At 56.1% G+C, this 27997-nt stretch overlaps 1 protein-coding gene across 1 annotated transcript in view; it reads right to left on the reverse strand.

Moving 5' to 3' along the window:
• Positions 1–422: 422 nt before the first annotated feature.
• Positions 423–27997, reverse strand: part of UNC5B (unc-5 netrin receptor B) — a 91853-nt gene continuing 64278 nt past the window's right edge. Inside the window, 18 exon segments of the mRNA XM_017854647.1 lie at positions 423–4183; positions 5175–5356; positions 6282–6446; positions 7069–7218; positions 9047–9280; positions 9407–9575; positions 10441–10528; positions 11171–11560; positions 11873–12067; positions 15261–15293; positions 15519–15665; positions 15668–15682; positions 16455–16531; positions 16533–16640; positions 17380–17546; positions 18801–18904; positions 19364–19507; positions 23900–24124. Of these exon segments, the coding sequence (XP_017710136.1) occupies positions 4018–4183; positions 5175–5356; positions 6282–6446; positions 7069–7218; positions 9047–9280; positions 9407–9575; positions 10441–10528; positions 11171–11560; positions 11873–12067; positions 15261–15293; positions 15519–15665; positions 15668–15682; positions 16455–16531; positions 16533–16640; positions 17380–17546; positions 18801–18904; positions 19364–19507; positions 23900–24124 (2759 nt within the window). The 3' untranslated portion in view covers positions 423–4017.

Consider the following 27997-nt stretch of genomic DNA (forward strand, 5'->3'; position numbering starts at 1 on the left):
CCCATCACTCCCTTTCAGCCTGCACAATAGTCATATATCCTAGGTGAGGTTTCTGAACTGACCCCGCAGCCTCAGCACCCTTGGGGATACTCCCTTCTGAACTCCTCAGAGACGGTCAGGGATGCTGGGGCTTCATCTCTGTGTCATCCCCCTCACCCATTACCTAGCCCCTGGCAGACTCACACGACAAACTCCTGAACAGATCCGGACGCACAGGGACCGGGATGCACCACGGGCTCCTCCTTGCTGTGTGACTGTAGGGAAGTCCTCACCCCTCTCTGAGTCAGTTTTCCTTTCTATAAAATGAAGGGGGTCAGATAGCTCTGAACTGACAATGACACCTCCACCTTCCATGGACTTTTGAGAAGAGCAACACAGTCATTCCCAGTTACCAACAGGAAGACAGCCAAATGCAACCCAGATTTTATTAGACTAGGAAATATAATTTATTTCATAAAAATTAATTTTGTTACAATAGGAATGCTAAAGGTTATTTATAGGTTGTAGTTTACAGAATAAACAGAGGTGGGATTGGGGGCCATCCCTGGGGCCCTGCACCCGCCCCTCCCGGGCATATAACCATGTCCACGGACCTGGCAGGGGTCCAGCCCTTTGCCCCACCAAGAGCTCCCTGCACTGAAGCTGCTGGTCACCTCCCCTAAGAGACCCGGCTCAGCTGCCTGGGAGCTGGGGAATAGGGACCAGAGTGCCCTGGAGGGTCCAGGAGATGAGGAGGGTCCCCTGCACCTTCAGGAGAACCCCTACCCCTGAGCTCTGGAGCCAGGGGCACTGTGAGAGAAGGCAGAGGGAGAGGCACGTAGAAGATACACTGGCTGACCCTGTGGGCTCAGGGAGGGCAGAAGGCAGGCACACCAACCTCCAGACGTCCAAACCTGGGACGCAGAGGAGCACACACACACGCTTGCTCAGGTGGGGACACGTGCACGTGTTCTCGGAAGGGCACCCTGATGTGCTCACAGAGAACAGCACAGGCACACACACGCGTACGCACACGCGCACCCCAGAGAGGAGAGAGAGAGAAACACCTGTGTAAGGGCCCTGCAACCCCCAAAGGTACCTGAGCTGCTGCCCACCAGGTACATGCCCTCTGGGGCTACCTCTCGGGTCTGAATTGGAGGAGAAACCACCGATCCCACCCTGGAGGCAGACAGCCTCCACAGACGGATGGAGTCGGCAAATTCTTTCTGGGCATTTCTCGTAGAGCTGGACAGTTTGAACCCTCCCAGGAGGCTCCAGTCAATGGGTCTGTGCTCTAGGACATGGTGCACATTTCCAGAAGTCAGACTGGAAATGGCACCTGGGTGGCTGGCTGCACCTCATCTGTCAAGCTCCTGTCCTGGGGGCAGAGCAAGCAGCTTCTGAGGGTGGGGCGGGGAGGACAGAAAAGAACAGGGAGGAGGGGCACGGCAGATCACGGGGTCCCCTACAGAAGCCTATAACGGTGTGTCTGAACCCAAAGAGCCTCAGACTGCAGCCTTCTAGGTATGAAAAGGACACTGAAGCCCAGAGAAGGCAGTGATATGCCTGAAGTCGCACAGCAGTTTAATGGCAGATTTGCAACTCGATTCCTGGTCTTTGGACTGCCAGGCTGCATGTGGACATGTCAGAGGCTGCAAGGGGAATGGCACCCCCTGTCATGGCACGTGTGGTCTAGCCTGGTCAGATTGCCCTCAAAGCCACGTGACCGAGGCCCACACGTGTGCGTGGGCTAACAGTGACCATTGAGGCTGAGCCCATGGGACGGGCACTTTGGCAGGGAACGTGCCCATCACCCGGCACTTTCCTTCATCCGAGGCAGCATCCTGGTGCCTGGAGGCACCAGGGTTGAGAGCCTTAGTCTCAGCCTCTGGACCCGCTCAGGGTCCAGCCCCTGATGCAGACCTGGCCCTCAGCAGCCCTGGTAGAAGGAATCCTCTCTCAAATCTCCAGGCAAGTCCTCCTCTGCCCACAGCCAGGCCACACCCCAGGGGGCTGGTGGGTGGTAAGAAGCCCTGCGAGCTGCCGAGTCCATGGCAGGGAAGCCAAGCTGGGGACGTTGGCTGGAACTGCGGCCCTAAAACCTGCCCTCCTCTCAGGATATCAGACTTTCAAAGGCCAGGATGTGCTGAGACGGGTCCCAATGGCTGCTCAGAGGCCTGCTAGGGCACGCCCTATGGTCACTGCCTGGAAGTGTTGGGGAAGCTGGCACTTGCCTTGCCTGGAGTGCCAAGAGGGAGAGGCCTTTGATGAGGCCTCTGTGCTGGCTGCAAGATCCTTGTCCCAGCCACTGCCAGGCAGTTGCACAGGGCAGAGACTCATCCTGCACCATGCAAGGCCCCTGGAACAGGTTGGGTAGGGGTGGTGTGTGCCGTCCCCTCTACCCTGGCAACCCCACCCACTGGGAAAGGTTATTTTAGATCTCCCAGACCGTGGCAGGGTGGGTAAGAGGAGGGTTATAGGAGGTGCTTGTGGAGATCGGAGCTGGGAAACCAGCTTCTCAGCCTCCTCCTCTACTCCTGGGCATGCAAAGCACAGCCAGGCCACCCGCCTCCCAGCCTCCCACACTGCAGGGCTGACTGACACTGGGAAGCTCCGGCTTCTGGAGCTAGAAAGGACCTCTCAGCCACCACTCTGCTTTGCAGAAGGAGAAACCAAGGCTGGGGAAGGGCAGATTCTGGATTCCTGGCCATCAAGAGAACGCCACCCTGCTCTAGAGCCTGCTGGGCTGAGGATGGGATGAGGGTGTCAGGGCTGGCCCTACCTTAGGGTAAAGCTATCCAGCCCCCAGGAGAGAGATATCTGTAGAGGACTCTCCTCCCCCACTTCATCTCTCTGTTTGAGTCCCACTTCTGAGCCACATCCCTTTCTAGGAGCCACCAGACCAAAACCAGACTGGAACATTCTCCCTGGCTCACAGCTGGCCTCCTCTTTCATCCCAACTTTCTTAATCCAGATTCCCAGGAGCCCAGAGGTATCTCCCTGGGGCTGTGGGAGGGAGGGCCCACCCACTCCAGCCCTTAGCACTCCTTCGCTTTATGGATTCAGCATCTGCTTAAGATTTTAGAGGGAAATCTAGCCAGCTAAATCTAGACAGTGAAAACCCTGTCTGATCTACTCCCTGCACAACTAGGGAAACTGAGGGCTTGTCAGAATTTAGTCCAAGATGGATTTGTTAGCAGCAAAGTATTCTGTTCAGTCTCTCTCTCCCCAATGCACACATGTACATGTACACACACACACACACACACACACACACACACACACAGAGGCACATTCACTCCTGGCCAGAAGTGTGAGTGTGCCCATTCTCATCCACACTCAAGAAAAGAGTTTTCTATTTTTTTGTGTTGTTTTTCATTTTCTTTTTTTTTTTTTTTTTCTTAAAAAGGACTTATCCAAATAATCTGGATAATAAATCATTAGCGTTTCCTAAGAAACTGGGTTTTTCTTTTCCCTTGTGGTTTTGGTGGTTTTCTTCTTCTTTAAGCCTTACTAGCAGTCTGAAGCTTTCTTTCTTTCCTTTACCTGTTTGCTTTTGGACAGGAGAAAGCAGTTTGTCTGAATTGTACTTGACTGTCAAAGAGGAAAAGGGCGTGGAAGCAGAAGGGGGCTTAGGGAGAAAGGATAAATCAATAATGGAGGAAGAAAACAAAGAACGGAATTAAAACCCATGGAACTCAGAAGTTGCCAGGCTGAGGGTAAGGGGGTGGAGGGAGGGCCTCCTGCCTGCCCCAACCGACTCCAGAGGCTTCAGCCCCATCTTGGTTCCCGCACAGAGATCTCAGGCCAAGAGACAGAGAGCGGGGATGGAGAAGGAACTCTGGGCCCTCTAACAACAGAGTACATGGATTTTCTAAGGCTGGTTGTGGTCTGGGGGTTGGGGAAGAGGAGGAGGAGAGGCAACTCTGGCTGTGAACTGGGAGGAAGCAGAGGCCAAACATCCTCATCAGGAGGCTCCCCCAGGCCTCCCTGCACCTGCCTCCTGTCAGTCCCTGCCAGCCCGCCGTCCCAGGAGGCTCAGCAGTCCCCGTCAGTGGCCACAGCCACCAGCATCTCACTCTTGCCCATCTCCTCCAAGGCACTCGCCAGGCTGTTGAGGTCCCCATCGTCCTGCTGCAGAGCTTCCCAGAGGTCCAGGATCACACCCGTGGGGCTCGCTTTGGTGGCAAAGTAATTCAGGTACCTGGCAGAGAGAAGGAGGGCACTGAGGTCCCCAAGCACTTAGCTCCTTCCTGGAGCCTGGGGGTGAAGGGGCACAAGGGGAAGTGGGAAGGCTGTGAGCTTTGGTGTCCTGCTGTCCTGGGTCTGAATTCCAGCTACTGTGTTGCGGTCTGTGTGGCTCTGGGCAAGTCAGAACCTAGGGCTCAGAATCTTAGTCTACTTGTCTCTAAAATCGGAACAATGCCAGTTACCTCTCAACAAGATCCAAGATCATATAAAGTAAGGGTCTAGCGTTGTCTCTAGCATGTAACCATCTTGTTCATCATCATCGTTATTATCATTGAAAGACACTGGCCCCAAGAGAGAATGACCACGTGTAGCATGTGCTCATTCCTCCCACCTGTGTTCCCTCCTGCTCCCATGAACTCCCCTGATAGGAGGAACAAAGCCTTAGCCATCTTTGTAAGTCCTACTCATTTCTAGTAAAATGTCTTATCTAAAGCATCTGCTCAATGCAGATTTATTACACATCTTTCAATACATATAATACTTATTATCATTGGCTTTATATTCATTTATCCAGCATTTGAAGTTCTCCAAAGGAGTTTTGACACCAAAGTGTATCTCAGCCAGTCAGCAAGCATCTCCGGAGCACCTTCTCTGTCCTAGACACCAGGTGCTGACGATGGCACCGAGCTGATGCTCTGGCTTTGAGTCTCCTGCTGTTCTGTGAGATGGGCAGGTGGAGCGTTATCCCCGCACAATGGGAAAAGAGCGGGGCCTGAGAGTCTGCCCGGCTCAAGGACCAGTGCTCTGAGCATGATGCTCCTCAAGGGAGCAGGACTCTTGAACTTTGCATATCCAATCCTGAGTTCCTGATTTGCCACAAATGGTGGCAAAAGGGCGGCTGGTCTGGGAGCTAGTGTTGGCTGTCAGGCTGCCTGCCCTGCCTGCCCCTGTGAGACCTTGAGGACAAAGGCAGATGGGGGTGGGCTGTGGTTTGGGATACTCACCGGTCCATAGAAAGCTTCTGCGCCAACATTCGCCAGTCATTGCCCCGTGAGTTGGGAGCATCTAGGCTGTTGCATATCTTCTGGCGGATGGACAGCGGGATCTTGAAGGCATAAGGTCCCAGCTGGGTGGTGACGGCGCTGCCAGGGGCAGAGCAGAGAGTGTCCAGGGAGCCAGCAGGTGTCTGCAAGGGTGGGGACCAAGAGTGAGAGGGGCACAGCGCTGGGCACTGCTCTCCAGCCTCCCTCCCCTTGGACTGTGAGCTCACTGAGCCTTGAGTCACTCCCACCTCCTCTGGACAGGTTCCCACTGTTCAGGCAGGGGCTTCTCCCTTGAAGGGTCGGTTCCCAAGGGCAAGGCCTGCATGGACATCCTCCAGGCCTCAGGGGGTGCACCATGCTTATCTAAGGCCCCAGGCAAATGCAGATGCAGCCTCATAGTTAGGAAGCCCCAAGGAGCCCCAGCCACAGTCTAATCCACATGCACCCATTTGTACAGGTGGAAAGTGAAGTCTAGAAAAGGGGAGTGGCCTGCTTATGGCCACATGCCAAGTTAGTGGCAGACCTCGGTCCAGACCTGTATCCAGTGCTCTTTAAAATGCCCCATGAGGAGGATCTAGTGCTGTCACCCTGGGTGGCCTGAGTTTTAATCTCAATCCAGGTTTATAACGGTTGAGAACCATAGACCTGGTCCTTGCATCAACCTGGGTTCAAATCCAGTCTTGCCATTGGTGCATAGTGTGCAAATCCTTGCCCTTCCTAAAACCTACTTTCTCACCTCCCAAGTGGGGATCATATCTGTCATGCATCTCCCGGTACTTGTGAAGATTTAGAGAGATCATGTAAGTTTTCTGGTATATGCCAAGCATGTGAATGGCACTCAATCAATACATGATGCTTGTTAGCAAAACATGACCAAATGTCTGCTTAGACTTGGGAGGTGAGAGGGAACTACAGGAGTCTCCGTGCTGCAGCCCAGCCCCAAACCCTAGAGGTGTCCTCTGGCCCTCACTTCCATCAGCATGGTGTGCAGCTGGAATATCTGGCCATCCTTCCCTCACCTCTGCCAGAGTGGTGTGCAGCTGGAATATCTGGCCCCCCTTCCCTCACCTCCGCCAGTGTGGTGTGCAGCTGGAATATCTGGCCCTCCCCTTCCACTTGCCGAACGCAGATCTTGCAGGTGAGCTCTGTGGAGGCCAAGCTGTGCCTCTCCAGGGTGAAAGTGCAGTGGAGGGCCTTCTGGCTGCTGCTCCAGATGTGATAGAAGGGGATCTCCTGCAGGAGGAGGGGGTCAGGACCAGGCAGGCAAGGCCAGCCTGCCCTGTCCTCATGGAAATGGAGGCTCAGGGAGAGCTCAGGGAGCTTCGGTGGGCACTTCAGTTCTCTCCACCCAGATGGGGAGAGGTCAAGTGCCCTAAGCTAGCCAGCTGAGTTGGTGTCAGACCCTCAGTTCCAGAAGGGAGCTGAGGCAGGGTACGTGAGGGAAGGAAAGGCACAGGTGTGTGTGTGTTGGGGGCTGGGGGGCCTCATGGTCTCAGGTGCTGCTGGGTGGGCAGCAGCAGGCTGTGGCTGTCAGAGATGAGAGGGAGAGTCTGCCAGGAGGGCATGCCCTGGACGGTGGGGAGCCTCTGTGAGGATGAAGGGCACAGGCGTCTGTGCATGTAGGGATGTGACAGGGCAGAAGTGTACATGTGGCTGCCCACTGCCCTGAATTTGGGGATGTGCTTGGGGATGGCTGGGAGCCTGGAGACTGGGCTGGGAGAAGACAGAGACAGTGAGAGACCCAGGGAGGGGTAAGGCCACAGGGCAGAGCTGGGAGGCAGAGCCCGGGAGGGAGCTGGTCTTCCCGGGCAGCCCTTAAGTGCTACCCCTCCCCACCCATCAGCCCAGCCCTCACCTGGTATTTGGCCAGCAGCTTGCTCCTCCAATGGGCATGGGGGAGGTCATGGAGGGAGAGGCGCAGGTTGTGGTAACTGTCTTTGAACATCAGGGGTTTTGGCTCCTCCACCAAGTAGCCACCCAGAGTCCGCTCCAGCTCCAGCACCTCCTGTGGGCCAGGGGCATGGGGAAGGGGAACCCATCACACTTGGCCAATGGGCCTCTTCTGCTGCACTCTGCAGGGCAGGAGGCAGGGGCCCATCTGAGTGCGTGGCTGGGCATTTGCAAGAGCTCACAGAGGGCTTATGGTGTGAGAAGATGAATGGATGATGGATGGATGGACAGACAGTGGGAAAGATGACTAGATGAATGAATCTATAGATGACTGTATGGCTAGAGGGACTAATAAATGGACAGATGGATGGATAAACAGATTGATGGCTAGAAAGATAGACAGGTGAATATACAGATGGATATACAAGGATGGGTGTATGAATAGAAAGATGGAAGAAAAGATAAATGAATGGATAGATGAGTAATGAATAGGTAAACAGATGGGCTGCTGACTGAATGGGTATATGGTCAGATGAACAGAAAGACGGATGGATGGATGAACAGATGGACAGATGGATGGATAATGGATGGAGGTTGAATAAACAAAGAATGCCATCAGGCCAAAACCTGGTAACTTCCCTCTTGATTTCTATAGCACTCTGGCCAAAGCTGGCCATTAGCCAATGCCCCAGGACCAAGAGGTCCAGCTGCAGGAGCACTTTCCAGGCACCTCCCACCCATCGCAGGACCACTGGCATCTCAAGCCAGTGTCCTCCCAGCAAGGGACACTCCTTCTCCCGTGGGCCTCTTTCACCTATGCTGTCTGCAGTGTGGGCTTTGGGACAAGTCCCATGAGCCTGGGAGATGAAGGAGCTGGATGGGGCCAGGGAGCAGAAATGGGAGGTACATGGAGCCATGGGAAAGGACCACGAGGCGCTGAGGAGGGCAGATGGGAGGAGGGAGGGGAACGGGCTCACACACGGCCAAGTATCTGTACACTTCCAGGGTTACATCAGGATGAGCCTGAGCTCCTGAGAATGGGGGAATGCACAAGGGCTCTGAGGCTGGCAGGGAATAGTGGTGCTAACACAGGGCTCCATACCTGCGATCATCAGGCTCTAGGTGCTAAAAGACCCTCCCCTCCACTTCCCTCCCTCCTGTCTCGACCACCCCTCATCTGCACGACCCTTCCTTCACTTGGGGCATGGCTCTCCATCCTTCTACACATGCTAGGAGCCTGGCTGTCAGCCTTAACTTCCCCTCCCACTGCCCATCCCATCAGTTACTGGGTCTGTCCATTCCACTGAGCACACATAGCATCCAGCCCCGCCTCTCCTGGCTGCTGTCACTCCCTGTGGCCCAGGGTCCAGCCCCTCTCATCTACCCACCCCAAGTATAGCCACAGGGGCTTTCTAAAGAGCACCTGTGAACAGGTGTCTACCAGGTCCATTCCCCTTCCTGCCAGGTGGATTCCAAATTCCTTGGCACAGGCTCCTGGGAGGCTGAGCCCTGCCCATCGCTCCTGCCCTTACATTTACACATTCCCTATGCCTTTCAGCTGAAACGCATATGAAACACAATCATTTCCGTCAGTCTGGAATGCTCTTCACTCCTCTCTGCTGAAACTCCTACATGTCAGCCTTCCCAGAGACCCTCCCCACCAGCCCAAGCTCTTCCTGGTCTGATGCCCCCTTGGTCCTGGGGCAGACCCCATCAGAGCCTTCAGGGATCCCTGGTCTGCCTCCCACCTCTAACCTGGATCTTGGTGAGGCAGGCCCTGTGCCCAAGGCTGTTTCAGTGTGTGAGGGCTGCATGCGTAACCTAATAAGGCTGGTGGTGGGGAAGGGTTCCTGGGAAGGCCCATGAGCCTGGGGCGGGGGATGCTGGCAGGGATCATGCAGCTGGCCGGCCAGGGCTGTGTGGGCACCTGCAGCTGGCCCTACCTTCAGTGCTACAGGCGTGTCCTCCAGGCAGTAGACCCGGAGGCTGTACTCCAGGGAGGTGCAGAGGGCGGGGGCGAAGACGGCCAGCTGGAGCCGCTTGACTGCTGAGCGGGAATAGGACTCGCCCGTGAACACATAGGTGCCCAGCTGGTCCAGCAGGATATGGCAGGCCCTGGGCTCCAGCTGGCAGTAGCAGGGTGTGTTCAGGGTCTCCTCATCCAGGGTCACCACCTCCTGTAGGGGACAGCAAGGGTGGGGTAGTGGTCACAGTTATTGAGGCTGGGCCAGAGGAAAAGGGCTTTCTTTTGCCTCCCTGGGCAGGTTGGGAGAGCTGGGCCAACCTTCACCCTGGCTCCTCACCTCCCAGTGGCCCTGGTGGGCCTGGGTCTTGAGCTGAAAGATCCAGTCACCGGCACTGACTTCGGCACAGTGGGGCATGGTGAGGATGACGGGGCGGCACAGCAGGAGGCCTGTGGGTCCGCAGGTCACAGAGGGGCTCAATACTGTCTGGGTCCCTTCTGAAAGTGGGCTGGGGGAGGACACAGGGTAGGAGGGAGGTAGTGAAGAGCTCGGCAAAGGTGCAGGCTCCTGCTGGGCTCCCAAGTCTGCCCAGGACTGGGAGGTGGAGGGCAGCTCTTTGCCACTCAGGACTCTGCATTCCCAGAAGTCATGGGGGCAAAGGAGGCAAAGAAAATGGCATGAACCTTGAGGTTGTTTCCAGATTTTTGCTGTTTCACTGCAATATTATCATAGCTCAAAATTCCTTGCTTACATTTTCCAAGGTTGTGTAATCTTGGAAGGTTTTCAATAGATCACGCTAAAGTGCCCTCCAGAGAGCTGGTTCCAATCTCTACTCCCGCCCACGTGCCACAGAAGGCCATGTTCCCACCCTCTTGCCAGCAAGAGGGTATTATCATTTGGAAAAAGGTCCTTGCAAATTCCTTAATAATAATAGTAATAATAATAATAATAAAATCCCAATATACCTTGTGTTTTTTTTCATTAGTTTTCTCTGACCGCAAATTAGACTGAACATTTTCTCATAACCTACTGGCCAGTGTGTTTGTGTGAGAGTGTGTGTGTGAATCACTTGTTCACATCCTTTGCCCATTTTCACAGTGAGATGTTTACTTTTTCTTATTGATCTACAAAATCTCTTTACATAGTAAGGATATTCAGCCCTCTGTCATACTTGTAGCCAGCTTGTCAATTGCCTTTGAGTTTTACGATTTATGGTATTGGTTCTGCACGTTTTAAATATGGACCCAGTAAGATTAATGCTTTCCTTGGAGGACTGTTTAGTCTTAGCATCAGGCTTAGAAGGGGCGCCAAGGGTGGGCATGCAGGAAGGGATGGGAGGAAGAAAAAGGAGCAGCGGCTGGGGCTCTACTCACAGGGTGCCTTCTGCCTTGTTGATGAGTAGATACATCTCGTAGAACTTGCCCTGGGGAATGGCTCCATTGGGCACCAGTAGGCTGACCCCTAGTGGGAGAGGGAGGTCAGCAGGGAGTCCAGGAGCTCAGGAGAACAGGGGTTTGGGAAACTGGCCCCAGCTTGGGGCTGGGAGAGAAAGATATCTCCTGAGCTCCAGGTGGTCACCAGCCAGGGGTGGGAGGGGGTCTGGGAACTGGATGCAGGCAGAGGCCAGGCCACTGATCAGTGCTGGCTTGTCTAGGAAGACAGGGGTCTCTGACATTGCTATGGGGTCTGGAGGTCCAAGTGCCAGCTCTACTCCTAGCTTAGTGTATGATGCTGGGAAGCTGTTAATTGCTGGCTTTGCAAACTAAGATGGGCGCCCCTGCCCCTCTGCTGCTAGTTCTAGGACAGTGCTTTGTAGGTCTGCTGAACTACATAGTACTATTCTCTCTCACACAACAGAGACACTGAAGCTTAGAAGGTGGCTGGCCCAAGGTTCCTCTGCCCTAGTGAGGGCACAGGCAGGCCTGAAGCCTAGCTTTTCTAGTCAGACCTCTCTATTTTATACTCACTTCCTGCCACCAGGCCTCCTTTTCCCTATCTCTGAGATGGGATTAGGGCAGCACTACCTTCTGCTGGATGGGTGTGGGGCAGTCCGCAGAGGAGGTGCTGAGGCCAGGCTGACACACAAGCAGAGCAGGGGCTCACCTGTGCCAGGGATGCTGAGCCTCCCACCCAGGCAGCCAAAGGTGCCGCTGACACTGCTCCCCGGGTCTCGGGGCAGGCCCAAGAGCTGCTGGGAACCAAGGCTGGCGCTGCGCAGGTGCAGGAGGTGGGTTTCCCGGGCGAAATCACTAGGGTATGTGCCTGGCGGCAGGACCCCCAGCAGGTCAGCTCCGTCTGCCAGGCCTGGCCCAGAGCCCGTGGTGCTGGAGCTGTAGACCTTGACCTTAAGGCTGGGTAAGGGGTCCAGCAGAGGAGAGTTGGTCATGGGGATCTTGTCGGTGGAGTCCTGCAGGGCATACACGGGTCCGCGGTAGATGCCGGCACTGGCTGTCAGGTCAGGAGGCACAGAGGGGTGTAGGAGCTGCGGGTTGTCTGCAGGAGTAGGGGCTATAGTCAGACCCAGCTGTGCCTCATCTCACTGGCCCAGCTCCCACTGCAAAATCCCACCCAAATGTCCAGCTGTGAAAGGCTCAATTGCTGCCAGCTGCGGGAAGCTTTGGGAATCCCGCAGCCTGGGTCACTCCCTTCCTTCTCTGTAGCTCTCTAATCCATACCCATCCACATAGTTATCTCTACGGAAAAACCCCGGGAGGGAGTCAGGAGCCTGGCTCTGGTCTGGGTACCACCAGAGCCCTCTGGGTATCCTGCCTCTGCCAACCACCCCAGACATCCTCAGGTTCTTACTGGGCCTGGCCGTCTTGAAGTTGACAGGGTGGAAACCACCAGTCAGGGCGGCAGATGAGTCAGTGATGTCTGTGTCGAAGTCACGGCAGTTGCGGCGGTACACCACCACCCCCACCGCCATGAGGATTGCCACGACCACGAAGACAGCCACCACGAGCCCCGCGTACAGCGCCGCATCCCCTGAGGCCTCCAGCACTGCGGGGACAGGAGGACCACATAAGGGGCAGTACAGACACCAGGCCCTGGGGGAGTCAGGGAGGCCCTGGGTCCCTGGAAAGGGCAGGGCCCAGGGCCAACCAGCACGGTGCTGAGTTTCAGTCTGAGCCCCACCTACACAGGCTGGCAACCTCAGGCTAGCCTTGAACCTCTCTATCAGTAAAATGGGCTCGAAGTCCCTGCCTTACTGCCCTTCTAGTTGTGGCATGAGAAGAAAAGAACAAACATGTTTACGCCATGTGTTAACTCGTTGCTCGCTGCTGAGGAGACAGGGTCTGTGGCTCAGGGCCATGGGGCTACATAATTTGCCCTGTGACCGCTGGGGTTGAAACCTNCTGCCCTAGTGAGGGCACAGGCAGGCCTGAAGCCTAGCTTTTCTAGTCAGACCTCTCTATTTTATACTCACTTCCTGCCACCAGGCCTCCTTTTCCCTATCTCTGAGATGGGATTAGGGCAGCACTACCTTCTGCTGGATGGGTGTGGGGGCAGTCCGCAGAGGAGGTGCTGAGGCCAGGCTGACACACAAGCAGAGCAGGGGCTCACCTGTGCCAGGGATGCTGAGCCTCCCACCCAGGCAGCCAAAGGTGCCGCTGACACTGCTCCCCGGGTCTCGGGGCAGGCCCAAGAGCTGCTGGGAACCAAGGCTGGCGCTGCGCAGGTGCAGGAGGTGGGTGTCCCGGGCGAAATCACTAGGGTATGTGCCTGGCGGCAGGACCCCCAGCAGGTCAGCTCCGTCTGCCAGGCCTGGCCCAGAGCCCGTGGTGCTGGAGCTGTAGACCTTGACCTTAAGGCTGGGTAAGGGGTCCAGCAGAGGAGAGTTGGTCATGGGGATCTTGTCGGTGGAGTCCTGCAGGGCATACACGGGTCCGCGGTAGATGCCGGCACTGGCTGTCAGGTCAGGAGGCACAGAGGGGTGTAGGAGCTGCGGGTTGTCTGCAGGAGTAGGGGCTATAGTCAGACCCAGCTGTGCCTCATCTCACTGGCCCAGCTCCCACTGCAAAATCCCACCCAAATGTCCAGCTGTGAAAGGCTCAATTGCTGCCAGCTGCGGGAAGCTTTGGGAATCCCGCAGCCTGGGTCACTCCCTTCCTTCTCTGTAGCTCTCTAATCCATACCCATCCACATAGTTATCTCTACGGAAAACCCCGGGAGGGAGTCAGGAGCCTGGCTCTGGTCTGGGTACCACCAGAGCCCTCTGGGTATCCTGCCTCTGCCAACCACCCCAGACATCCTCAGGTTCTTACTGGGCCTGGCCGTCTTGAAGTTGACAGGGTGGAAACCACCAGTCAGGGCGGCAGATGAGTCAGTGATGTCTGTGTCGAAGTCACGGCAGTTGCGGCGGTACACCACCACCCCACCGCCATGAGGATTGCCACGACCACGAAGACAGCCACCACGAGCCCCGCGTACAGCGCCGCATCCCCTGAGGCCTCCAGCACTGCGGGGACAGGAGGACCACATAAGGGGCAGTACAGACACCAGGCCCTGGGGAGTCAGGGAGGCCCTGGGTCCCTGGAAAGGGCAGGGCCCAGGGCCAACCAGCACGGTGCTGAGTTTCAGTCTGAGCCCCACCTACACAGGCTGGCAACCTCAGGCTAGCCTTGAACCTCTCTATCAGTAAAATGGGCTCGAAGTCCCTGCCTTACTGCCCTTCTAGTTGTGGCATGAGAAGAAAAGAACAAACATGTTTACGCCATGTGTTAACTCGTTGCTCGCTGCTGAGGAGACAGGGTCTGTGGCTCAGGGCCATGGGGCTACATAATTTGCCCTGTGACCGCTGGGGTTGAAACCTGAGTCTGCAGCAATTTCCATAGGACCAAAGGCCCTGGCTCTGTTAGCTTGGTACGTGGATAAGCTCTTCTGGCTCTGTTATCTTTGTAAGTAGCTGTTCTGAACTCTTCTTCCATTCCATGCTCTGAGGGTGGGAGGTGGAGGGATGGGGAGCTGAAGGAGTGGAATGAGATGCACAGCAATGTGGTGGAGAAGAGGTGGGCATGTGGGGAGAAGGATGGGCCCAGGGAGGCAACCCATGGCTACACTTTCCTCCCCCAGGCAAACACGGCCAGGCAGGAAGCCTCAAGGTCAAAGTGGCAGGGTCTGAAGTAGGGCTCTCTGGTGGAGCTTTCTACAGTGTGGAATATCCTCTGTCTGCAGTGTCTGGTATGCAGCCACTAGCCACGTATGGCTCCTGAACAACTCAAATGTGGCCAGTACCACTGAGGAACTGAATTTTTAAAAATTACTTAATTTTAAATAAGCTAAATAAAAGTTTAAACGCCAAATGTGGCTGGTGGCTTCCACACTGGACAGTTCAGGGAGAGCAAAATTGGCGGCCAAGATGGCTGCTCTTCCCCTTGCTTCCTTTGGGAGCTCCAGGAAGCACCTGTCCATGCGCTCCCTCCCTGGGGGGCCCTCAGAGAAGTAGGCCTGCTTCCTCTGCCTGGAGTCCTCCACACCCTGCACTTGGGGTCAGCCTGAGGCTTTCAGCAAGGCAGGGCATGGCTCCCAGCCCCGGATGTCTGCCCACTTCCCACTTCTGTCCCCCAGTATCTCTCCTCAGCAGCCCTCACTCTTGGGCTCCCCAGAGGATCCCTCAGGGCTGGGCTCCTGGCTCAGTAAAGAAATGGCTCCCCCAGCTTGGCTCTGCCTCCTGTTGCCCTCACTAACACTGGGGCCACTTGCCTGGTGATTTACACTCGAATCACCCCCAGCCCGAGCCCCAGTGAGCTCGGCCAAGGGCCTCACTGATTTTATGATTCCAGAACTATCTGGAAATTGTGGTTTAATTACCATGGGCCAATCTGCTCAAGTGGCTTTGCTGCTCTGGTATGACTGCAGTGGCGGTGCAGCCTCTGGGGCTGAAGGGCACGCCCCCTGGAGCTGATGCAGGGCAGCGGGCATCACAGACCATTTGGGAGGCTTGGCCCAGCTGCTGGGGTGATTCGAGTGTAGGGTGTCCTAGGGCCTTTCTTTTCTGTCAGCCAAGGGTTTGCCTGTCTGCCAGTGATGGAGATGCAGACACATGCAGTGTCAGGTGTAGATGATCCCATGGCGGGTGGGTAGGGCGGCACCTTCAGCTCTCCCTGCCCTGTACCCTGATCCCGGGAAAAGCCAGCCAAAGAGAACCAGGGATCCCCCAGAGGAAAGAGGACAGCCATGAAAGGGGACTTACGGTGGCTGTTGGGGTCGCTTAGAGTTTTCTTATCTGTCAAGGGAAATAAAGGGAAAGACAATGACATAGGTGACAGGGAAACAGTGGCAGAGAAGGCAATGGGAAGGATGAGATGAGATGATGGATGCGGTGGGGGGACAGAGGCCCTGAGGACTGCCACGCTGCAGGCTGGGCACTGAGGCATGGGGCCGGGTTTGGGGGACCCTTACATGGCTCCAGAGTCCCCACCCCCAGGGCCCCGCCTTCCCTGTGACTCACTTTGCATACACAGCCCATCTGTGCAGTTCTTAGAGTCGAGCAGCGCCCCGCTGCAGTCACGGCCTCCGTTCTGGGGTGGGGGTGCCATGCACTCGCGGCTCCGCCAGTGGGCACACTCAGTGCTGCAGGCTGACCACTTGCTCCACCCGTCCACGCCCCATCAACTGTAAGAGCATGGCATATCGGGAGTATGGGCACGCAACAGACATGTGCAGCAGACATGTGCACAACCATTACATGTGAAAACACAGCAATGTGCCAACAAACATGCATGCATAAACAACTGGGAAGGAAAATGAGGAACCAGACACATTGGCCACACAGAGAAATCACATGATATCCACATAGCCCCATGCATGAACAGCCAGAGCACCTGGAAGTGGAACAAAGGAGGTACGATAGATGCATAAGGTCATCAACAGATAAGCCCAGTGCACATTTACACACACAGACACAAACCCAGGGTAAAGAAAAAACAGTGTAGGCACAAACAATACAACCCAGGGCGAGACCAGCACATCTGTGGGTAGGAGTGCAGAGGGCTGCACACAGAGAGAAGAGGGGATGCTGTCCCAGTTGAATAGGGTTGTGGCACTGTGTGTCTTAACAGTTAGGGCAAGAGGCTGTCCCTCTGAACCTTGGCCTGGGCGACACACTGACACTGAGAACCCTCAGCTTGGAGAGAAGAGCCCAGCTAGAGGTAGGGAGAAGGGCCACCACTCAGACACCTCTGCCTCCATCTCAACCAAGCGGGCCCAGGGCAGAGACCAAGTCAGAGATCAGAGCATCCTCGGTCAGCCTGGGCAGCCAGCGTGGCCCTTGGGACAAGGCACCTTCTGCTTCCATGCTAGGGAGAGGAATGGCTGTCTGGCTCTGGCACCAATACAGAAGGTGGGCAGTTCAGGGGGGCTTGGGCATGGACGCAGGCAGCCTTACCGGGCCAGATGGTGGTGCAGGCGGTCTTTTGGAAGGCCTGGCCTCGCAAAAGGCCCCCTCCGTTGAGTAGGGGCGGTGGTGCAGGTCGGGTGCGCTTCTGCGCAGCTCCGGCCACAGCGGTTGGAGCAGAGGCGACCACTCTGCCTGCACCTGGACCAGCCACCATTCAGCCGCAAGGCAGGCAGGCTGTTACCCTGGTTGTCCTGGCTCGATACGCCTCGCCCTCCCGCGCAACCCATTGCCTCAACCCTGACGAGGCCTCCTCTGCTGAGCTGGCCTCCTCTGGTGAGACCCCATCTGCTACAGTGTGAGGGAGCTCCGAAGTGCAGGCAGAGCTGGGCTGGCAATCATCAGCAGCCAGAGGGGACGCGGGAAGTCAGCTTTCTATTGCCCCACCTGTGGTTGTAAATGGGCAAGGAAGGTCCAGAAAACGGCTTGCAGTTGCCTAGCTCATCCCGGGAGTAATGGGGCCTGGACGTGCCTGGAGCTGGAACCTAGTACAGCTCTTTCTAGAAACTCTGTAAGTCGGCCCTCAGCTGTGGCTCGCACTCCTCCCACCCCACAGGGTCCAGGGAGAGGCAGAAACAGCTCAGCAAGCCTGGGGCATGGTCCCTAACTCTACAAGGAAAACAGGCCTCTGGGCTAACTGATTGGTCCTGCCTCAGCCCCCAGACTTGGGAGAGTTGGTTTTCTCCTTCAGAGTTAGGCAGGCATCCCTGAGAACTGAGGATGCTCCTATGCTGGGAACCCAGAATGTTCCAACTTGCCATGGAATTTGCTGTGTTGTGACCTTGGCAATTCACTTCCGCCTCTCTGGGCTGCATCCTCCTACCAAGCCAGGGGTCCCACCTAGCGCCCAGGCTCTCTCTCCCTCCTTGCCGTGTCTGCCCCTCCCACTCTGAAGCCCCGCACCGTAGACGATGACGGTGGGCATGTGCTCCGGCGTTTGGCCACGATGTTCTTGGCCACGCAGGTATAGTTGGCAGTGTCTGACAACCGGGCCTGGCGGATGATGAGGTTGTGGTCGATGGTGAGTAGGAAGTTGGTGTCCTGGGTAGGGTCGATGACATCCTCATTCTTGAGCCATTCCACCTGCAAGAGTGGGAGTGAGGGGGCAGTGAGGGCCCAGGGCAGGTCTGACCATAAACAGAAGAAAGGCAGTTCTACCTGGGTCCACACCACGGTCATGGCAGTGAGGCAGGGCCTGGGTGGGACTGGACACTGTACAGCTCCAGGGTTAAGAGTGCTATTTGCCAGCTGGGTGGTCTTGGGAGGGGACTTACCACTCAGGGCCTCAATTTCATCGACTGTGAGATGGAACTGAATAGCACCTACCCCATAGGGATCCATCGTGAGGATTACATGAGTCAGAATGTGTAAGGTGCCGAGAACAGTACTCAGAATAAGTTGAGTTAAGCTAACTAAATAAGCGCTAGCCAGGAGTATGTGTCTTTATCATTAACTCCTCCCGGCTCTACTAGCCAGGATGAAAAGCCTGGAAGGTGATAGGAAGAAGGTCCCCGGGTCTGGCAGACCTGGGTACAAACCCCAGCTCTGCCACTCACCAGCTACCTCACCCTAGGTGGCCACTGGGCCCCTCCCAGCCCTGCTTCCCTGCTGTAGGATGGAATGGTGACATCCACTTTGCAGGGCTGTTGCAGAGACCAGCATGCCAAGTGCCTAGCATATATGGGCCAGGGGTGTTTGTCTGAGCCCACTGTGCAGAGGAGGGTTTGGGCTGGGAGAGGCTGAGCAATAAGTGCACGGTTTTGGGATCAGACAGGGCTGATCCCAGGCTGGAAGTCAGGGTCCTGACTACCCCAACCGTCCACTCCACTGGGCAAAGCTGAGATGCAGCTCTACTCCCTGGACCACCAGTGCAGGGAGTATGTCTGGAACAGAGGTAAGGATGGCGAGAGAGGACAGGCAATTCAAAGACTGTGTGGTTTCAGGAAGGGGTGACCAGCTCGTGGGGGAGAACACACTCATACACATGCAGGATGGGACCCTCTGGCATCCAGAAAGCTGGGGCCTTGGGTTCCGGATGGGGCAGGAGATCGAGACTGAGCTGAAGGTCCACCTAAGGAGCTCCTGAGTTCCGGGGATTTCTGCCCTAGCCACCCCATCCTGTGGGGTTATGCCTGTGGCAGACCCAGCTGGGATCTGGCATTGCTGTGTTCTGCAGAGGTGGCAGTTCTCTCCTCTTTCCCAAGCCTCGATCTCATCTGTGAAAGGGGTAGGGCTCTGGGAGACTAGCACCATGGCTGATGGTAAATACCGTGCCTGCCTGGCCTCCGCAGGCATGGCCACAGGGCTGTGCTCAGTGGTCTCTACATCCCCGCTCACCTCGGCCACGGGCACTCCCTCCGGCGGGCGGCACTGCAGGAGAACCTCATGGTCCAGGGGCACCTCCTTGCCCAGAGGCTCCTGATCGAAGTTCTTGCGCAGGTCTGGGAGAAGGGAGAGGGTCCCAAGGCAGTCAGGTGCGGGAACTGGAACCTGATGTGCTACACTGTGGCCACTGGGTGGCAGTGCAGACCCAGGGAACTGTTCATGGGCCCACCTGTCCTTTGCCTGGGAAATTTCCTCTTCTCCAAAGGAGGGGCCTCACTAGGCAGACTTAGGGGAACAGGGTTCCCTCCCTGACTCTGGGATCCTAAGCACATAGTGGCTCAGGATGGGGGAGGAAGCTGCCAGCTTGTTTTATACAGAAGTAGATGAAAAGAGGCCCAGGTTCTGGGTCTAGGAGCCGTCTCTGAGCTGGCATCCATGTGCTGGGATGTCTCTGCCGCAGGCACCCTCAGCCAGGGGTGCTGGAGGAGGCCCCACAGATGTGACGCTCCCTCTCCAGCATCCTCGGGGATGGGGAAGGGTCCTGCAGGGACAGGGCAGGGGTCAGGGTGGCATACAGGCGATGCGGACGTAGGCTCGGCGACTCTTGGTGGTGCCCGCAGAGCTCCAGGCCACACACTGGCACCAGTAATCCTCCAGCCCAAAGAGCTCCTCCACCTGCTGCCGCGACACCTCGATCTGCACCTCGCGTACCCGCAGGCCTGGGAGGAGAAGAGAGTCCCGTCAGAGGGCAGGGGCAAAGCAAGGATGTGAGGCACAGGACACCCCAGGCCTTCCACCTCGGGTCCTGCTGGCTCTCTCACCCAAGTGCCCCTTTCCATCCATTCCTCCTGTCTCCTGTCTCCACCCTGGCCCAAGCTTCATGGCCACTCACCTGCACATTGCAGTGGCTAACACAAGCCCTCTGCCCTTCCAATGCATCTTCTACCTGGCAGCTAGTGTCATCTCCAAAATGCACAAGCGGTGTGTCATTCCTCCCTGATATGAGACCCTTCATGCGGGCTCTCAGTGGCCTGCAGGCCTATAGGGTCATCCCCAGGAGCGGCTCTGAGCTGCACTGTGCATCCACCGTCCCCACCCCACTGCAGCCTCACCCGGTGTCTTCCAGGCTCTCATGTTCCCTGGCTCTGTGGCTACAGAGCCACGGGGCCCTTGCACATCAGTCCCCTGCCTGGAACTCTTCTGTCTCCTCTGGGCCCAGTGGCCTCTCTGTCCCTGCCAGATTTCAGATCAGCCTCACTTCCCAAGGAAAGCCCCCTCTACCCTGCACCTCACCCACAGCTCTCCCAGCACTGCTCAGCACTCCCACCACTGCACCCGAAGTTTGTCTATGCAGCAATCACTCTCCTACCCAGCCTCATCTCCTCCCAGCACCCACCATTAGCTGGACTCAGATTATTTATGGACGCATTCATGTGTTAAATGTCTGTCTCCTGCAGGAGAACAAGATGGGGCTTTGTCCTGCTCACTGCTGTGGACCAGGGCTTGGCACAGAAAGGGGGCTCAGCACGTGCAGAGGTGGGACACCTGCTCTCCCTGATCACTACTCAGGCCATGTGGGCCTGGAGCTGAGGAGGTCCCTCTTCCAGGGAGCCCCTCATCTCTCAATGGCTCCCTGGTCAGGGCCTGGGAAACTTCCTACATAACGGGACTTACCAGCCTACACAAGAGGGTCACTAGGATTTCAGTCAACCATCCCTCAATGAAGCCCTCCATGCTCAAGAAAGGGGGGAACCTGCCAGGAGTGGGGACATTCATCTGAAGTTCCTCCCCAAAGGTTATAGAGGCCTCTTCCTCCTCCAGGAAGCCTCCCTGACTGCCTCGTGTCTCAGAATTGCTAAAGCTGCTCCTCCCTGCCACAATGTGTCCTATCTCATCCTCTCATTGCACCATGGATTGTTAAGGTACGCACAGCCGGTGGCATGGTGGGTAAGGACAGGGTTGGATGGCTGGACAGATTTGCATCCTGGCCCCACCCTCAAACCCCAGCTGGGTGACCTTTGCGAAGTTACTCAGTCTCTCTGAGCCTCAGATCCCTCATTATAGTAAAGTCTCAAGGTAAACTCTAAACAAGTTATGGTGACTACTCCGCCACAACGCCCAGCCCGGGCCAGACACAAATATACTCTGGCAAGTCATCTGGATCTTAACCAGCTTCTTCTGTTACCTTTGAAGAAACTGAGGCCCAGAGAGGGTTGGTGGCAGGCACCAAGTCCCCCAGCAAACTGCTGCACAGCGGTCAGCTCCCTGGTGTCTTTCCCAGGTTAGAGCTTGGTCCCCTCACCCACAACTCCTCTCTGGACCTCTCCTGATAAAGTCACTGCTGCAACTCTCCTATTGTTGAGGAGGGTGGGGTCCTTGTGCAGGGAGTCCAGACAGGGGGGACAGCCCCATCCTGATGGCCAAGGATCTAAATGGGAGGCGGCTAGGGGTTTGCCATCCAGGGAAGAGGCTGCTTCAGGGGTGGGTGGCAGTGCCTGCCTGCCATGGCTGCCCAGGGGCTGGCTCCACAGTCAATGCTGCATGGCCCAGGGAGCAGAGCCCTGCCCCTTGCTTACTAGACTGTGAACCTGGAAGAGCGGGCCCTTTTAAGGGGGTCATCCATGCAAGAAGTTTTCAGCAGCACCAACAGCTGGACAGAAGGAAACCACCACCAGGGAGGAGGCGTGACACCTCGTCCATGATCACCAGCAAGCAGAGATGCAGGGAGCATAGGACGGGGACCTCCGGTGTCCCAGGCTTGAGGCCCAGCACCAGACTGCCCTCCCAAGCATAGCAATGTCTGGACCAGGACACCCAGGCTTGGGCTGCCTGCCCCGATCTGGCACAAGTTGGTGGGGGGCTGTTCTGCCTCTCCTGGCCTCCAGTCATCCTCTTCTGTTTTCAGGCCTCAGAGAGTGCTAGGGAAAGCCAGGGCTAGAGAGGAGGAGGCTGAAGTAGAATCAGGCCCCACCACTGCCAGGGAAGCTCTGCCCATTATTTGCAGCTAATGGGGACAACAGTGCCCCAATTTCTAGGGCTGGCAGGGCCTGTGTGCCTGGTGGCAGGGAAGTAAGAGCCATGCTGTTATTATTAGTAATAATCACAGGGTTATTATTACTATACTAACGGCCCGTGAGGGGCCCTAGCAGGCACACTGTTCCCTTGCCTTGTCCAGACCCCGATGGCTCACCTCTGATACAGGCCAGAGGAGCTCAGTGGGCAGAGAGGTAAGGACCGTTTGAGAGAAAGAGGCCAAGGAAAGCCCAGAAAGAGGACAGAGGAAGCAGGTGTTTATTGACTGCCTGCTGGGCCCTGGCATGCTGCTCTGTGCTATGTGTGCCACCTGGCTCTACCCTCACCAGGACCTTCAGTCAACTTCCCAGTTTACAAATAGAAGAACTGCGGCTCAGAGAGGTCGAGTGACTTCCCCAGGGTCACTCAGTCAAAGAGTGGGGGCAGCTGGCAAATATGTGTTGTTTAGTTTCCCCTTAAAAATTCCTTTTTCCGGCTGGGTGCAGTGGCTCACACCTGTAATCCCAGCACTTTGGGAGGCCGAGGCAGGAGGATCATGAGGTCAGGAGATCGAGACCATCCTGACTAACGTGGTGAAATCCCATCTCTACTAAAAATACAAAAAATTAACCAGGTGTGGTGGTGGGCACCTGTAGTCCCAGTTACTCGGGAGGCTGAGGCAGGAGAATTGCTTGAACCCGGGAGGCAGAGGTTGCAGTGAGCCGAGATCATGCCACTATACTCTAGTCTGGGTGACAGAGCGAGACTCTGTCTCAAAAAAAAAAATTTCCTTTTCTATTTTTATATTTTGGGTGAGCATGGGACTCCAAATCTATTGTTTAAAATTATGTTTAAATTGTGGTAAAATACATATTCTATAAAACTTAACATTTTAACTATTTGTAAAATACGGTTCAGTGACCTTGAGTACATTCTGGAGTATGGTTTTAAGCCTGACTGGTTCTGAAATCTGTGAGCTTTACATGACAAAACAGAAACTAAAGAAGGGGGAAAGAAGGACAGTGACACAGCATGTCAGGGAGACAGAGAGAGGGGGAGGGAGAGAAAAAGAAAGGAAAGCAGGCACATAGGGAAAAGAGAGAGGGAGAAATGAGCAGGGAGAGGCAGGGAAATCAAGAGAGCCGAAGAAAGAGAAAGCAAAGGATCCAGAAAGAGACGGGAAAATAAAAGCCAGGAAGGCCACCCGGGAGCCCCTGAGTCTGGGGTGGGCTGGCTCTGTCAGGTGACTGAAGCGGGGGTCCCACCTGCCTGTCTTAAGCCCCAGGAAGGGCTTTTCGCCCTGAGGACTCTGCACTATCAACAGGGACCTGGTGGCAAGTGAGCAAGAGCCCCTCACTTAGACTCGAGGGCACCCTGGGGGCAGGCTCAGTTCTGGGAGATATGGGGAACCCCAGGGCTCTGCCTCCTCCTCTGGGAGTACCGAGGGTCCCCCACACATCCAAGAAGGAAGGGACCCCACACTTCCTCGCATTTCCCAGTTTCAGCTGCTCTCCTCTCTCCCTCCAGATTTGGGCTACATCCCAGCACCACTTGAATGGTTATTTACTTAATACTATCAACTTTTTCTTTTTAACCTAAAACAATTTATTTCAACGCAGGAAATGCCGTATCATTATTGTGAATGGAAACCAGTATCACTTTCCACAAACAGAAGGAACTGTAAAAATAACGATTGCATTGAATTCTGGGTCGGTGCCGTGGGGTGCCAGGGCCGTGAGGCAGAAACCTGCCCTCTTTGTTAAACAGGGAGATTGGCAGGTGTTTGGGAGGGCTCAAGAGCCCCCACCTGACGGGAACTTGCTCCCTGACAGAAGCAGAAGGATGGAGAGAAAATGGAAAGGGAGTGAGGGCTCACAGGGCACTCGGTACTATCGAATGCAGTGGGGATGGTCCCAAAGTCAGGCTGGGACACGTGGCCAGCATTTGCGGAAATGCTAATCCAAGGTGAAGCCCGGGGTGGGTGGTGGGGAACTGAGGACCAGGGGGCACCATGGCTGTGTGAAGTCTCACATGGAGCCAGGCCTGTGCCTCTGGGCCTGGGGTGTCCTGGGGGGTCCAGGCATGTGGGGTGGGCTCACCGGTGGCCTCATCCAGGCCTTCCTGTGTGACATGGTCGTTCTGGCTGACCCACTCGCCGTTGCACTTGAAGTAGATCTGCGTGGCAGGGAAGGCACGGCAGCGGAGCTCCACAGGCTTGTTCTTCACAATGTAGGCGTCCTGTGGCTCCTGCAGGAAGTAGGGCAGCGGCTCTGCCGGCGCGGACGGGAAGGAGTCAGGGAGCACCTCGCTGCCGGAATCAGTGCCTGCAGAGTGAGTGGAGACCTCCATGAGGCTGTGTGCTGGGAGGGCCCTGTGGCACCCCTCACCCACCCCGGGGGCCCACCGCTGATGAAGAGGGCAGGGGAGGCAGAGGTGGGGCAGCCAGAGCCCTGCTGGGGACGCAGTCTGCAACCAGGGTCAAGTCTGGCACTCCTGCGGCCTCAGTTTCCCATCTTGCCCTGCTTTTAAGAGGCTAGGCTTTATAAAGAGCCAGTTCCCGCTCTGAGATGGTGTGTGATTGTACTTCATTACAGATGGAGAGGCCAGGGAGGTCCTGGGAGGGGAGGCAATCTGTCTGGGTGAGGACACCTCTTGGGCACCCCCCAGCGTCTGCTCCATTGTCCCTGCCAGGCCTCTATCCAGTTCCTCATGGTGACGCCACCAGACGCAATGGGCTGGAAAAGGGGCTCGGGCTGGAGCTCAAACCAGGCCAGCTGTGCCTTGGAGTCACAGCTGCCCTTTGCAGCCCCTGCCAGGCTGGCAAGCAGGACAGGAGTCAGGGCTGCGGGGCAGGGGTGGGGTGAGCCGGCTGAACCAGGCCTGGACTCCGTGGTGCTCAGCCCCTTGCAGGTCTCCTACCCCAGGGGAAGCCCTCCGTCCCAGAAGCCTCCCCACAGAGCTCACCTCCCATGGTCTGTGGCTCTCACCCATCCCTTGGCCTCTTCTTCCCAACCCCCACCCCAGCCCTCAGCACAATGGATGAAGAGACTTCAGAGCAGACGAGGCTGTGCCTGTGGCAATCTCCTCCCACGAAGGGGGCCAAATGGAAATCCTGGCCCACCCGGTCTCCCTGGAAAGAACTGCACCTCAGGAGGTGCAGACAAACAGGAAGCGGGGTGTGGCCACCGCCAGTGCCCAAAAGTGGGGAAACCAGGCCGCCGAGCTGCTGGTTTACAATACACCTTGGAAAACGAATTTTCCAGCGCCAAATGCCAAATGATCAGGTGGCTGGGCACAAGCTGTCGGGGGCCTATCCTCCTCTGCTGACTGCCCAGAGGACACAGTGAATGAAGCTGTAGGGTGGTGCATGGCTGCCCAGCCCCTCCAGCTAGAGGCCCCACCTACAGCCGAGGCAGTGGGAGGGTGGTGTCCCGGGAGGCCTGTGTGGCCACTGGGAGCATGCACTTGTTCTGGTCTAGAAGGCCATATTTGGCCCTAGGGAGTCCCCCTACAGGCAGAGGGGCCAAGGGGACACCTGGTTTCCCAAGAACAGAAAGTCTGACTATGCTTTCTCTTTGCGGACCAGGAGAGCCTGCTGAGACTGGGGAGCGTGGGAGAAAATGCATAACTATCACGGGCTTGGGGCCTAGGCCCTGGCCAGTGTGTATGGGGGGTGGGGGCGGGGGAACTAATAAGATGACTCATGACTCCAGCTCCATCCAGCATGTTCTGTAGGGCCCAGGGAGAGAACCTTAACTCTTACCTCGTTATGCCTGATGAGCACAAGAGGTGGACACCCTTCCCCTGTCTCTGGGCTGCTCTGAGGATTGCATGAGATAAGCATGCATGAATGCCTAGGTGGGGCCTGGCGCACAGTAGGTACATGTTGCTGCATTGAAAGAACAACTAATGCTTACCCAGTATCAGGTGCTATGTTTGCAGGAATTTACATTGTTAACTTATTGGATTCTGGCACCAACCCTGTAAGTTATGTTCTATTAGTCCCCAGTTTAGAGATGGGTAAATGGAGGCTCAGAGAGGTTAAGCAACTTGTCCAAGGTCACACAGCTAACAAGAGGCAGATCAAAAGTTTGAACCTGAGAAAAGACTTCACCGTTTGGGCTGTTGTCCCAGGCTCCACACCACCTATCATTGATGTAGCTCTGTAACGGTGTGGGCGTCTCCACACCCGGGAATCCTAATAGCACCCTGACAGTGGCCAGAACTCCATAGTCCGCAGGGCTCTCTCATCAAGGGGCCAGCAAGGCTGGAACTGTCCTCATTTCAAAGCAAAGGAAACTGAAGACCATTCAAATGGTTCCCATGACTTGCCTGAGGCCACCCAGTGAGCAGGCAGCTAATGTGGGAACAGCAAGGCAGATTCCTGAGGCCAGGCCAGGGCTCTCTGACACCTGCTTCCCACTACCAGGTACAGGGACACGTTCACTGTAGGCAAACTGGCAGCCCCCTGGGGCTGCTTGGGGATTTGATGAGATGACACAGTGACTTGATCACAGCCCAGGGAGCTGAACTGAACTGGCTTCCAGTGGCCTGAGAGCTGATTGCTGTGCACGCCCTGAGATGGCCACTGAGGCTTCCCTGCCAGGCCAGGCAGCTCTGGGGGAGCAGGATGGAGCCAGGAGGGCATCTGGGCAGCAGAGAACCTCCATGCCCACCACTGACCACCAGCATCTTGTCTCCCATCTCAGCCCTGAGGGCTGTGGGATAGAGCTCTGCCTTCAGACTCAGAGGCCCCTGGGTCTGAACCAGCCCCTTGCTGGCCTCAGGCAGCTCATCTGTGAAATGGCAGGATTGAGCCTCCCTCTGGGGGTGGGTCACAGCCACAGGAGAAGGGGCATGGGGGCCCATGGGTGCATGTCACGTGCCTGCACCCATCTTCTAACCGTACCGCCCCCAGCCCCGGGGTGACAGCTGCCTCTGTGCTTTGCAGCACTGCAGGCTGTATTATGACTTTGTTTTATAACTCTAACGCAGACCATTTATAAAGTGGGTGCAGACATGACTGAGGAAAGCAAACATTAGACATCCATTAGTGCGGCAGGCCCTGCGTCTGGCAGCCCTACCGCCCCACTCTTCCCACCCTGCCCCTCCTCTCAGCCCTGGTGCAAAGATTCAGCTCTGGCCTTGGCAGGGACGCAGGCCAAGTGTCCCCTCTGTGCCTCTCTGTTGCAGCAGCACTGGATGGCTCTCGATGTAGCTGTTGCCCTCTTGCTGTGTCCCTATACCCTAGGTGTCCTGGAAGCAGAGACTGCCAGGAGATAAGGAAGAATGAAAGGCCCACCTGAGGTTCCTGCCTGGAGGGACCACGAGTGGACTCTGCTGGCCAGCACACAGCAGGTGCACAGCGAATGCAACTTGAGTAAGGGAGTAGGCTGGGCGCGGTGGTTCATGTCTGTAATCCCAGCATTTTGGGAGGCTGAGGTGGGTGGACGGCCTGAGCTCAGGAGCTCGAGACCAGCCAGGCCAATGTGGCGGAACCCCATCTCTACTAAAAATGCAAAAATTAGCCGGGCATGGTGGTGTGCACCTGTAATCCTAGCTACTCGGGAGACTGAGGTGGGAGAACTGCTTGAACCCGGGAGGCAGAGGTTGCAGTGAGTGGATGTTGCACCACTGCACTCCAGCCTGGGTGACAGAGTGAGACTCTGTTTCCAAAACAACAACGACAAAAAACAGTAAGGGAGTAAGTGTGGGGCATGCCAGGGCCTGTGCAGAGCCCTCACTTCTCCTTGGCCCTGGCTTGGGCCCCGGTGACTGAGGAAGGCTTGAAAGGTGGGTTGGATGAGAGCGACCCATGGCCAGGCTGCATAGGTGCCAGCTGGGTGGGAGAATGATGGGGTCTTGGGGTTCCTGGATGCTTACCCTGCCAGGCGCTGCTCCACAATAACACTAGGCAGAGATGCAGAAACGTTTTGATTTTTAGCATATCAGTAATTTTTTTAAGCTATCCCAAGGCCAAAAAGAAGTCCCTAACAGGAATGTATTAGATCCCAACAGCTTTGTAAATATTTACATCCTAAAATCTTAGGATAAATTGAAAGAAAAAAAATGTTTTTATCCCATTCCTAAATAGCCACAAAGAATTATGAACGGGGATGTGTGCCCCTGTCGGGCGCTGTACAACTTCTCAAACTTTGGGATCCGAGTGGACACCACTACTCCTTTTTTTTTTTTTT

Source organism: Rhinopithecus bieti, unplaced genomic scaffold (assembly GCF_001698545.2).
Source record: "Rhinopithecus bieti isolate Rb0 unplaced genomic scaffold, ASM169854v2 scaffold_36008, whole genome shotgun sequence".
Taxonomy (NCBI): Eukaryota; Metazoa; Chordata; class Mammalia; order Primates; family Cercopithecidae; genus Rhinopithecus; species Rhinopithecus bieti.